Here is a 12,734-nt window from a genome sequence, read left to right on the forward strand (position 1 = left end):
AGTTATGAAGAGGATGCACATCGTGCTATGGTGCAGTTTTGATGGAGATGTGCATGTCAAGCATTACAGCTCAGCAAAAACTGTGAGATCATCCACACATCTGAGGTGTCACAGTGTAAACTATGTGAACATGTAGCACACGGAGGATCTTAAATAAGTCACAGCGTAATCAGACTTTATAAAGGTGATCCAGGCTACACCTGAAGGAGCCCAACACCACCTTTGTAATGTTTCTCTTGTAGCCTGAGCAGGGAGGAGGCTTCATGCACCGTCTACAGTCAAGAGTCTCAGGTTTGGAAAATGATTTGCTCAGTAATGTAAAAGTTGACGCATCCTATAAGAAATACTTTGCAACTCGATCCATGACACATTTCCTTACATATCACAGGTAAGACCTAAGTCTGTAACACAGTCACCAACACAGGCTGACCTGAGCCTCAGCGCTGCTTACTGAGTGCTGGTCAAGGGCGACCTCGCCCTCTGTTTTTAGTTCAGGTTCGGGGTCAGCGATGGGTGCTTTAGCTTCTTCCTCCTTGTCCTCCTTTTCTCCACCCTCGCTCTCACACTGTGAACGCCTTTTCAGGAGGGAGGAAAAGAGGCGTGTGAGACCGCGGCCAGCAGGGTTGTGGTTTTGAGGTCGGAGCTGGTCGTCCTCTGGAGTGGGAGGTCTGGCGCCCTGGCCAGCTTCCTCCTGCTGCCTCGGCTTTTTCTGGTGACTTTCTGCCTCGTCTGTTGTCATGTCAACAGCTGTGGAGGTAGATCAGAAAATAGAAATGAAATCAGACAGGTTCATGGTTCAGGCAGATTGGCTTTGTGGAGCTTAAAAAACGGATACTTTACCATCATGCATCAGTCCATCATAACAGCGTTACCAATTCACAATCAGACTGATAAGAGAAATGTTTTCTCAGAGATCAAACCTTTCAAACTTTTCTGCAACAGAACGGATCAAAACCCAGCAAATACAAATACACTAATGTCAATTCAGTTGTTAGCAGCCTTAAGGTGGTTTATATTGCTTTAGCAAAAAGGAAAGTTTGAAGCCTAATCTTGAAAGTAGAGATAGTGTCTGTCTCCTGAATCCAAACTGGAAGCTGGTTCCACAGAAGAGGGGCCTGAAAACTGAAGGCTCTGCCTCCCATTCTACTTTAAATACTCTAGGAACAACAAGTAGGCCTGCAGAGCGAGAGCGAAGTGCTCTAATAGGGTGATATGGTACTACAAGGTCATTAAGATAAGATGGGGCCTGATTATTTAAGACCTTGTATGTGAGGAGCAGGATTTTGAATTCTGGATTTAACAGGAAGCCAAAACAGGAGAAATCTGCTCTCTCTTTCTAGTCCCTGTCAGGACTCTTGCTGCAGCATTTTGGATCAGCTGAAGGCTTTTCAGGGAGTTTTTAGGACTTCCTGATAATAATGAATTACAGTCGTCCAGCCTGGAAGTAATAAATGCAGCAGTTATCAAAGTTCCTGTACAATGACAATGTCTGTGGGATGGTTACCAGGATGCTGAATTAACTGGGAATTTATTCAATGAGTATTACAAAACTGCTCAGTGGCTAAAAAATAGAGGTTGTGTTTTGGCTTTTAGAAAGCATGTAAAATGAACCCCGATCACAGAGAGACAACAAAAACATCTGACCTGACTATTACAAGCGTTACATCACGTTATCTTCATTTAAGATGCCACACTGGGCTGCAGTGTCAGTTTTTCACCACTATTGCTAAAGGGGTGAAAGCTACACTCTCACTTTCAGATGATGCTAATGGCAACATAAAACTCGTGGTGACTGCTGGACGTGTCACTCTTCTGGCAGAACAGTCGTTTTCCTGTCTGCTTGTCACAGTGATCCCATCCCCAGCTCGGTTTGGGATTAATGTGGTCCTATGGGAATTACACCAGGTGGGTGGCTGCATGACCATCAGCTGATGAAGCACAACAGTCAGAAATGTTGCTGCTGTAGCACCCCCCCCCGCGCACAAACACATCCTCCAACCACACACACCCATATTTTGTTTTCAAACTCCATTGCAGTTTATTTCACACCTCAAACATTTAGTAAACAATTAAGCAAATACAAGTAAACAGCAATAAATTACAGGTAGTAATAAAATAAGCTACTAACTCTTTTACGCTGCGTCCACACACAGAGCTGTTTCTGTGTGTTTGGACCTTTCGTCCACATGTAACCGGCGTTTCGAATCACCGAAAACTGAGGTTTTTTTAAAATACTGGAATACAGAGTTCGTCACGCAACGTCAAAGGTATGCGCCTTTTTCCACGTCACGCTGTGGCCACGTTATTGTTTACATGAGACGAATAGCAGAATGGAGACAAATACTGTTAATCTGACTGTCTGCAGGTTTTACACACAGTTACTGTCCCTCCATTTACAAAGGCTGATTATTTTACATGTAGTTGTTTTTTCCTGAGTAATAATGTTCAACATTGCTGTCAACACAGTTTTCAAAAAATGCCCCTCTGTGCAAAATGGGTTCAAAAACATAAACAGCTGTGGGATCCTGTTTGTCCGTGAGTTTGAGAGCCCAGCGCTGCTCCCGACGCAGGGAAACTAATTCTGTCGCAGAGACCTACGTCGGCACTTGTGCAGGTGAAGCCAAAGGGAGGATTTGCTTCACCATATTTTCTAGTCTTTGGCTTGGAATGAAGTTGGTTTGGAAACATATTCAGCGATGCTTCATCTCCTGCTTTGCGTTTGCGTGGGCGCCCCGTCAAAAACCTGTCCATGATGCTAGCAGTGTCCAAGCGTTTTGTTTTTGTTTTTTTTCATACCCCTGCAATGGCTCTGCGCCCCCCCCCCCCCCAGGGGGCGGGCCCCACACTTTGGGAACCTCTGATCATTATTAAGAGATGAAAAGCCATTGAATCAACTGAACATATAATTTATTATGAAACAGAAAACTAGATTGTTTTTACATGAGTGATCAGTGTGTGAATTCAAACACTTGCTGCATGCAGGTCCTCGGCCTCTTCAGACTTTCCACAGGCATTGCTGCTTTCATTGATACTTTAGCACTGCTAACCTCATGCGATTAGACAAACTTTAGATACAAACTGCATCTTTTGTTTACATTATTTACTCGGGGCTCTGTCTGTTGCCCCACTCAACAGGTTGCAAGTTCAACTGGAACCTGAGATCCACAAACCCGTTACTGCTTTATTTTTACAGATGCATTCAGTCTTTTGTTTCTATTCATGATTTTTCACTTTGGAATACATAAACTACTAGACATACTAACTGGAATTAGCAGACTAATGGTGCAGACTGGTGGAGGCAGGGAACAAACCACCAACCTTCCTCCAGCAGATAACCTGCTCCACCTCCTGAGCTACAGCCACCTCACAGCTACCTTCAAGAAGTTTTTAGTAAAACCACGGCCCTTTCATTCCTACCTCACAGACCGTACGATTGCACAATTGAACTATTCCTTGGAGCTTCGCTCTCCACCAGACTTCTCTGCAATGTGTCCGGACCCAAACGAGCGGCCATGGAAAAATGGATGGGCTTCCCAGTTGGGTTTCTTTTTGTGGAGAAAAATGACAGAACCGCCCGTGCATAGATTACCAGGGCCTGACATCACAATCAAAGACAAGTATCCACTGCCTTTGATGAACTCCATGTTTGACACTCTTCACGGAGCTGCTATTTTTACCGAACTCGACCTCCGCAGTGCATCCGACAAAGAGATGAATGGAAAACCGCATTCAGTACACCACTTTGAATACCCGGTGATGCCGATTGGGCTAACCAACCCCCAGCCATCTTTCAAGCTTTGGTATGTTCTCAGGGATTTTGTGGACAGGTTCGTGTTTGTTTACCCTAGATGACATTCAGATATTTTCCAAGACTCTTGAGGAACACCATGTGGCTTTTCTCACGTCATCTCGAGGAGAACTATGATGTGGGTGACAGGGAGGTGTTAGTAGTAAAGCTCGCTCTGAAAGAATGGCGGCATCTGTTGGAGGCAGCCAAGCAGCCGTTTGCTATCTGGATGGATCATAAAAACCTAACTTACCTGAGGACAGCTAAGAGACTGAGTGCACGGCAGGCACGTGGGTCACTGTCTTTGCCAGGTTTAACTTTTTTATTTCCTACCGTCCACGCTCACGGAGCATCAAAGCCAATGCATTATCACGCCAGTTCGCCACCGACACAATCGCTCTGAGGTCCCAACCATTCTCCCCGCTACAAGCAAGATTGGGTTCATTGCCTGGGATGTGGAGGTCGCCATTCGCCGGTACTGGAGATTGACCCTGATCTGGGTATTGGTCTCGTGAATCGGCGCTATTTACTTGCAGCAGCCCGTTCCACAATTCTGGACCGGGTTCACGCCGCCAAATTCTCATGGCAGACCATTCCATTTCCCCATCATGTCACGCTACACCTGCAAGCCAGTGAGACACTAGAAAGCCATTCAGTTGCCTTATTACCTCACTCAGCATTTCTCTCCCTCCGTTTCAGTGACCTCTATCCCCGACCCACGAGCCGTGACTGCTTCAGACTCCTGTTAGATTCTCATTTCATGTTTCCGGTGCTTAAGTGTTACTCTTGTGTCTTTGTAAATAAAACCTACCAGTTTGCCTCTGTCTGTATTTGGGTCCATTTTCATGCACTAGCCCCTGCTGCCATAACAGGAATATTAGTCTCTACTATTTCAATTTGTCAGTTAAAATCAGGACAGACAGGTTGTAACACCTACAGGCACATAAAGTTGATGGTGAGAATCCTTTTCTGGCTTAATACCAGGACCAACACTTCCAAGACACTGGAAGCTAACCCACCTAAGTAACTAACCAGAATCTTTATGTAAAAAAGTCAAAAGTTAGTGACCAGGGTTCAGCGGGCAACTGGAGAAAATATATTTACATCCATGGATGAACAACGTTGTTCGTGCATTATCATCTCTGTACTGTGTTTTACTGCTATTGGGTCATAAACTAGATCATTCAATGACTTGACATTCTGACCAGAAGAGAAAATGGTAAATTAATAAGATTAAAGCACCGCAACAGTTCCAAGTCAGCAAGAAACAGAAGGAGACCACGGTGGTGGATGAAGTCCCCAGGGTGGAGAAGGAATGCTTCTTTATAAAGGTAAGAGGTGCCAGGGCTCCTGGACATGATGGGACACCACTTTTAACAGGTGCCTCAGATGAGCAGAGATCTGAAGGATGCCAGACAATAAGCTCAGGTTTCTCATAAGTGCTGCCTACAACTCCCTTCCATAGCCCTGCCTGTTTAGTAGTGCTTACTATGGCAGCTGGCGTCCTGTAGGCAGGACAGCATGGCAAGTCTGCATGTTTTCATAACAAAAGGACGCAACAATGAAAAGGAGAAAAGATGGCACTGTCCCAGGGATGCTTCGGGTGGCAAGGAAGTCAGGAAGTCCTCAAGATGTGTAGTGTGATGGCATACTTCAGAGTCAGCTATCTATCTATTATTGTAGGATCTACTGTACAATACAAAGCGCCTTGAGGCGACTGTTGTTGTGATTTGGTGCTATATAAATAAATGAATTTGGAGAAACAGCCGTTTACTCTCACACACTGAGATCTGTCAGTTAAAAAGTCTAAAATCCAACCAACGAGATTAAAATCAAGTTTAAACTGGTTAAGAAGTTTATCGACTAAAAGATGTGGCTGGATAGAATTAAAAGCTGAAGAAAAATCAATAAATACGGGCCGAGCATGAGCTTTAGCTTTAGCATGATGTCAGCTGGTAAAGACTGGCAGATATTTGGTGAACCTCAAGGAGAAGCTCCTCTTCCCAAGAGATATAACAACAACTCTCCGCAGATAGAGACGACCGAACTGGCAGAGGCCAGGCACCTGACAGCAAAGCCAGGATTTACCCTGTGGAGGCTGGGTGTCAGGACATAGTGGGCAAAGCAGCTGTCCAGCTACTTCATGAGTGACCGGCCCAAACCTGCAGAAAGCCATGAAGGCATTAGGAGAGGAGGCTGAGAAAGCAAGCTTTTGGCTTTGGCTCTGGTGGAAGGATGTCAGTTAGCAGGCAACACCACAGTAAAGGCAGCTGCTGGGGGTGCCACAGAGACATCCCCGGTGTGCCACTGCCCCCCACTGGGAGATGTACTGGGATAGGGGGCAAAACATCCATGGATGGCGACCTCCAGTTGATGTGGTGGTGTGAAGACTCCAGTGACACTTAAAGCACCAGGGAACAACTTTGTTAGCTGACCAACGGGTTTCGGCTTGTGGCCTGCATCGGGGTCATCACAAAATACCAAACAGTGTGTGTTTCGATAAAAAAAAAGAATTACAGGTGAACCAGTCACACATTCACGCATAAACAAGCTGACCAATCAGCATTTAAGGGGGTGGTACTGGCTGATTGGTTGAATCAGAGGCCAAACAGGCTCTGGCCTGAGCCAGGACAGATTTAGGGCTTCAGTTGATGACCTTGCAGCTGACCTTCTGGCACTGGCGGTGACATGACTGGCTCAATGACAAAGCAGGAAACATGCATTAAGCATTAAAACTCTTTGATGTGTAGTATTATTTCCCAGCTGACTGACTCATTCCAGTTTTATTTATCCAAATGCAGTAGCATTTAAAACTATTCTAACTATATATTCTCACAACGACTGTACTGATTCTCATGTATAATTGAAAACTGACATTATTGACATGATGTGAAAACATATACAAAAAAATTACAACTGCAACCATTGCAAAAAGACAAAAACACATTTTTGAATGCACTGAATCTCCAGTTGCTATACAGCCTCAGTGTTTGGATACGCTTACGGTCTCTGATACTATTTTAAGGTATGCTCATAGATTAAAGGTGGAGAGCCAACACGACTAGCACATGAAGTTCCAGAAGCTGCTGGCAGCCCACAGTGCTGAGTGGACACGGGCGTAGCTGCACGAGTGCTGACAGGACAGAGTGCCACAGCTCCAGGTACACTGACGACCGTGATGAGAGCTAAACGCTGTATTTTACAGTTCACATGGTCGGTTTGGTGCGATAAAGAAAAAGTATGCAGATTTAATTTGTGCTGCTGTGTGTGAAATGATGTTGCCAAACACACTGAGCACATCAGGAAGTAAGGAAGAGGTTTCAGCAGAGTTGAGCCGTTGTTCTTAATGAAAGCCTTTCGGTGTTTCTTTGGCCATTGGCTACATTTTTAACTCATTTTCAGTCCAGTCCCTGAACATATCACCGTCGCCAGGACAATAGTGTTTTGTTTTGTTGACCTATGAATCAGTCAAACATAAAAAACACACCGAACTCAAAGGATGAACCTGTGATGTGTCTAACACATAACTCAGCAAACAACACATCTTAAACTGTATCTTTAGGCTCTATGTTACCAGCAGCAAAAAAACCGCACAGACCTTTTCTCATTTCTGTGGTTCTATGAAAAATGCCAAAGATAACCCAGTTTGACAAACAAAACATAACAAGGTGATCCCCAAAGAGTTATTAACCGAAATTAGGCAACTCAGCTCAGTTTAAAGGCGAGTTAGTCAAGTACGGGACAAATGAATACGGTGTAGGCCTGGAAAAAAAGACTCCACGATTTAGAATATTGAACATAAAATGATGTTCATTTAGAAAAATATGGTCTAAAAACAAAAAGAATATAAATGAAAAAAGATGATGCGTTGTAAGGTGACCCTTTAACCGGGAAGCACTGGCCCAGAGTTTCTCAGGAACATGCTGCTCACACGTGGCAACACAACAGGATAGCAACAGTGTAACACTCGGCTCAGCACCTCACACCTCGCTAAACAATGGGTGACATCACGGTGGCCATCTTTTATGTACAGTTTATGCTTCAAGCATAAAACGCCGAACACCATCAACTAACTAGAATAATACTGAATCCGTATAAATGAAAGTTACAAGGATAACAAAGAGATACATTTGTGACATGAGACATATTTGGCTTTCTAAAAGAGCAACGATATAAAAGTGACTGCTGCTGAAATATAATCGACATGTGTTTTAAAGCACACTTACTTTTTACATTTACAATTTTCAGAAGGCCCAGTTAGCACCAGTTGGCACCATTATAATGGTTATAAGACACTTCTCTGTCTTCTCTGTTTGAGGTGTGGAAAGACAGACACAGTATTACTGACATTATGTCACAATAACCTGCTCGGGCTCCATGTCTAATGCTCGTCACAGCCCGCAGTCGCTGTGCTGTAGAGCGCCGGCTGTCTTTCCACCCTTGAGAGACTTGATCACCGCCTTGGTCTCGTCAGAAGTGAAGGCACCAGTGTCCACAACGAGTTCATCATTTTTGGCTAAGTCATCATCCAACAAAGGCATATCTGGGGCAGGTTGATTCAGGAGATCTTTGAAGTGCGCTACCCAGCGCTTATCGTGGTCTTTCTGCGTGAGGAGAGGTCTGCTGTCAAGGTGACGGTAAGATCGCGCACGATCTGGAATAGCGTTCTCGTATCGTTCCGATCAGCAGCTTTCCGCTCGACCCATTTGCGTTTATCCCTTCGACAGCTTCGCTTCACCTGCCAATCGGGGCGTCGGTACCACTCCTCTGCGGCTTGCTGTTGTTTATTTCATGCCGTCTGATCCCGGGCGATTTTCGCTCTTCGTCGTTCATCGACTAGCTGCCATGTTCGATCTTGGATTCAACGTTCCTCGAAGGTCCCTCTTCACCGACCGATGGCATTTTCGACGCTGGCCACCACGGCGGTTCGAAGGGCAAGTGGAGGAGGGGTTAAATAAGTCAGAGTATAGTGAGATCAGAGCCAAGAAGTGGTAGAAATGCTTTATATAGTGCACAGTCAAACTATATAATGGTGTCTTTGATTTTGTCTGAAAGTACAGATATAGACACAGATTTTAAGGCATGAGGCCTGTGTTTGGGCACATAGTGGCCCAGTACCAACAATCACAGTGACACATCCATATCATTAGGTGGATTTCTAGGTTCAAATTAGGTCAGTGACATGAAGTGATATGACAAGACAGACCAAGCAGTTTAAAAGAGGTGCTAAGGTTTAGGCTGAAAGGAAGGCCTGGTTCACCGGAAACATCAGCAAAGAGTAAAACGTACTTAAGTGTATCTGTATTTCTGACTGCACGGTAGCCTGTGTCAGAGCGCTAAAATTGAGCTTAAGCGCTAAAAGCGGCTTTAAAATAATCTGGGTGGGATTAAAGGCTGCAGTGTGCAGATGTGGAGCACAGAGGATGCTGATGTTAATCAGTAACTACTGCATGAGCCTCCCTCCTCACACACTCATGATCTACACAGTGCCACCGTGTTTGGGGAGAGAAAAAAACATGGAATTCGACCTGACCCAGATGAATCTGTGGCAAGGATTCATCGTTATCCAGCGAAGGAAAAACAAGTTCTGAAACACAAAAACACGTGAATCCATGCACAGCATCTGTGTGAAGAGAGGGCAGTATGAGGTCACACCGAATCAGCAGGCATCAGTGACAACGATGGAGGCAGTCAGCATAGAAACAACACACAGCTCTGAGCATCTGAGGGCTGGGCAGGTAGAGACCATCGTTCAGTTAACAATCGTTTTTATCAATGACCTTTCTTTCTGATGAAAGCAAGACAATAACTAAATAAACACTAATAATCGAAGGAAAAGAAACGATGATGAAATGTAGCAAAACTTTCATTAACGAATAAATAAACAAAAATCCTGGAGAGACAAGATGTCAAGTGCTCGAGGTGCAGAGCAAGGAGTTTGAAAGTGAGCAGGTCAGAAGAAGAACCTCCCTACGGTTAGGTGGACACATTCGATGTGTTTGTCATGAGTAGCACGTTACTGTAACCAGATTACTTTTTTCAAGTAACGGGTAAAGTAAGGGATTACTATTGCAGAAAAAGTAGTTACATTACAGTTACATTCCCGTAAGCACGCTGCGGTACAGCGTTACTAAACTGTGATTTTGTTTGTGAGAGTGTCTCATGACAATGACGTACGAGCGTGTGACGTCCGTGGCAGCAACAGACGTGGATAACATGGAGTGATGGAGAGAGTACGACCGTGCAGCGTTGCGGAAGTAATCAGATTACTGTGAGTTTGAATCTGTTAAAAGTGACACAAACATCAGCGTCTGCTGTTCACTCTGTGTGGGAAGGAAACTTCTTTCTGCAGCGAAAAAATGAAACTTCAAATCTGAGCGAGCAGCGAGCGCGCCGCCACGGCAACGTGACATTCACAGAGAAACCCCCGGACCCCCCACTGACATGACCGCTGTGGGCAAACCTCCACCCGCCCCACTCCTGATAAACAGGTGGCAATAGATTTAAGAGCTGCTGAGTCTTTGATTCTATTTATTTTCTGCTGTGTTTTACTCGCATCTATTTGAAAGCGTGTAAACACAAAACATGATTTTATCTGCTGGAACATGCAGACGATAGGTTTCCATGTTAAACACGTTTCTTCCAGTCAGAGAATGTTGCAAATAATTTAATATTTGCTTGATGCATAAAGTTAAAAAGATGAAAACTAATAAAACAAGTTTAAAAAATACTTTTTCATTGGATTCAGTTTCATATGATGGATTATGTAGAAACAGTCGAACACGGCTGAAAGCTAACACTGTTGCTTTATTACATATTCAGGTTGTAACTCATGTTTTTGAAAAACAACTAAGTAACTAATTACTTAATCAGTAATGTAACAGGATTACTTTTTGGAGATGTAATCAGTAATTAGTAACTAATTACTTTTTTCAAGTAACTTGACCAACACTGCTGGTCACAGAATGAAATATGTTCCTGTGCTCGTCCAGCTTTGTGAGCTCGCTCGCTGGTCTCAGATCAGCACCTTGTGCCTCTGCTGCTGTCACGGTTTGAAGCTTTGTGGTTATTACGAGTGTTATTTGAGTTACTGCTGGCACCACGATACTGACGCTGTTTGAACTTTGACGTGTCTCCACATTGAACAGCTGAGTTAGATATTTGTGATAATGAGCAGTTGAACAGGTTCAACAGTCACACTTTGCTTCCTTGACAGTGAAATTTTTGAAGGCCTAATAACGCACCAAAACTGCAGAGAGATACTATAAAATCACCACAACCTTGAGAAACAGTCTGCAGACGTGTATCGTGTTCTTTGCCTTGTTTTAGTGTCTGACTTGGAACACTGAATGAATATGAAGTAGCAGTGAGATGTGTCTGATGTGCTGTGACAACAATGAACGTGGCAGCATGTAGCAGACAGCAGCGCTATAAAACCACCGAGAGCATCCACACCTCGTTGCTTTCTTCTGCGGCGCTTGAACTGAAGTGAAGAACTTTTCTCCGTCTCACCGGACAATAATCAAAGAGTCCAGTCCTCATGATGATGATGATGATGATGATGCGCTCTGCTGTGAGCGCTGCAGGCCTGGGTACCAGAGCGCGGTGCTGTTCATGCTCATAATGTATGAAAGCACGAAACGGAAGCATCTCTTGGTGCGCTGGTTGTGTAACACGAATGCGCGGATTGCGGTGGTCACGGATAAAGAAGTAGTGCATCCGCTCATGCTGTTACATCATCGCCGTATCATCAGACACGACCTTCTACCATGCAGAAATCATCCAAACTCCACTAACGCTGTTTTTCTGACCCGTTTTCCTGCATTTTGCTGCCGTGACTCAGTCAACACTACAGCCCGGCGCTGAGCGTGGGACAATAAAAGGGGCGGTAGGTGTACCTGTCTGCAAATGGCGCTGGATGTGTGCGTGAGCAGCTCGTGTGATGCCGAGGATCACTCACCCGCTCACCTCAGAGCATCCGAAAAGAACAGGTCCTGTTTGAAAGCGGTGTCAGCGTGCACTCGTCCTCACAGGCATCAGTTAGAGAGAGCGCTCATTCATCAGCGTTATCAAGCGGCTTTAACAAAGTGTTTGGGTACCAGGCGCCAGATGGCACTTTGCCCTGAGCGTTGTCTGACAGACAGCGGTACGTGCAGGCTAGAGGTGCATGTAAGGACCGCTTCGTTGTCATGTCAGCGCCCGATCACAACAGCCGCCTCATCGTAAGGCAGACCCTACCCTGTCCACATACAGCAGTACTCAACAGCCTTAATATATGCAGTCAGTTCTAGGACCTGCTGCATTCTCTGGGCATACTTATATGGCACTTTATACAACACTCACACATTCATATGAGCACTGTGCAGTAAACCACACTGTAAACATATAACACTATTTATTTATTTCTCCTGATTTGTATATTTGTACACTTAAAATACTGTTCATATGTCTGCGCTGAGTGGGAGCTGCTCTGTATCTCACTGTGTGTATGGTGACAGTAAAAGGCATTCTGTTCTATATCCTGCTTCAGAGAGCAACTTGGTATGAGTATGCTGCTAAGGATATCTGGCATGCAGGCTTGTAGATGTCCTGCTCGACCTCCTGAGCTACATCCAAGTAAATGCAGAAACAATACCACTGCAGCTTAGAAACAACAAAGTAGCTAAAGAGAAAGCCAGCCTGTAAGACAACAATGAGGAACAACACGGCCCACTTTACACCCTCTGCCACCCCCTTCCTTCTACAGAAGGGTGGAGTTTTGAATGTAATGAGACCAGTGTATATGTAGAAGTAGCCAATGCTAGCAGAGCAGACAGCAGCGTTCACCAATCAGAGCTCAGGAAGCTGCTGCTCCTGGCAGAGCTCCACCATCAGTAACCAAGGGTCCCCGCCATGAAATCAGTGCATCCATCATCAGTGAGCCACTGGAAACAGCAGCAGCTAGAAA

General features: G+C 44.8%; 1 protein-coding gene across 1 annotated transcript in view; it reads right to left on the reverse strand.

Annotated features, from left to right (window-relative positions):
• The window catches only part of LOC309699279 (protein 4.1-like), a 53,387-nt gene extending 41,471 nt beyond the window's left edge, over window positions 1-11,916 (reverse strand). Inside the window, 2 exon segments of the mRNA XM_082522216.1 lie at window positions 431-747; window positions 11,748-11,916. Coding sequence (XP_082378342.1) covers window positions 431-739 — 309 coding nt within the window. The 5' untranslated portion in view covers window positions 740-747; window positions 11,748-11,916.
• Window positions 11,917-12,734: the final 818 nt, after the last annotated feature.

This window comes from Aulonocara stuartgranti (assembly GCF_965226115.1).
Source record: "Aulonocara stuartgranti genome assembly, chromosome: 22".
Classification (NCBI taxonomy): domain Eukaryota; kingdom Metazoa; phylum Chordata; class Actinopteri; order Cichliformes; family Cichlidae; genus Aulonocara; species Aulonocara stuartgranti.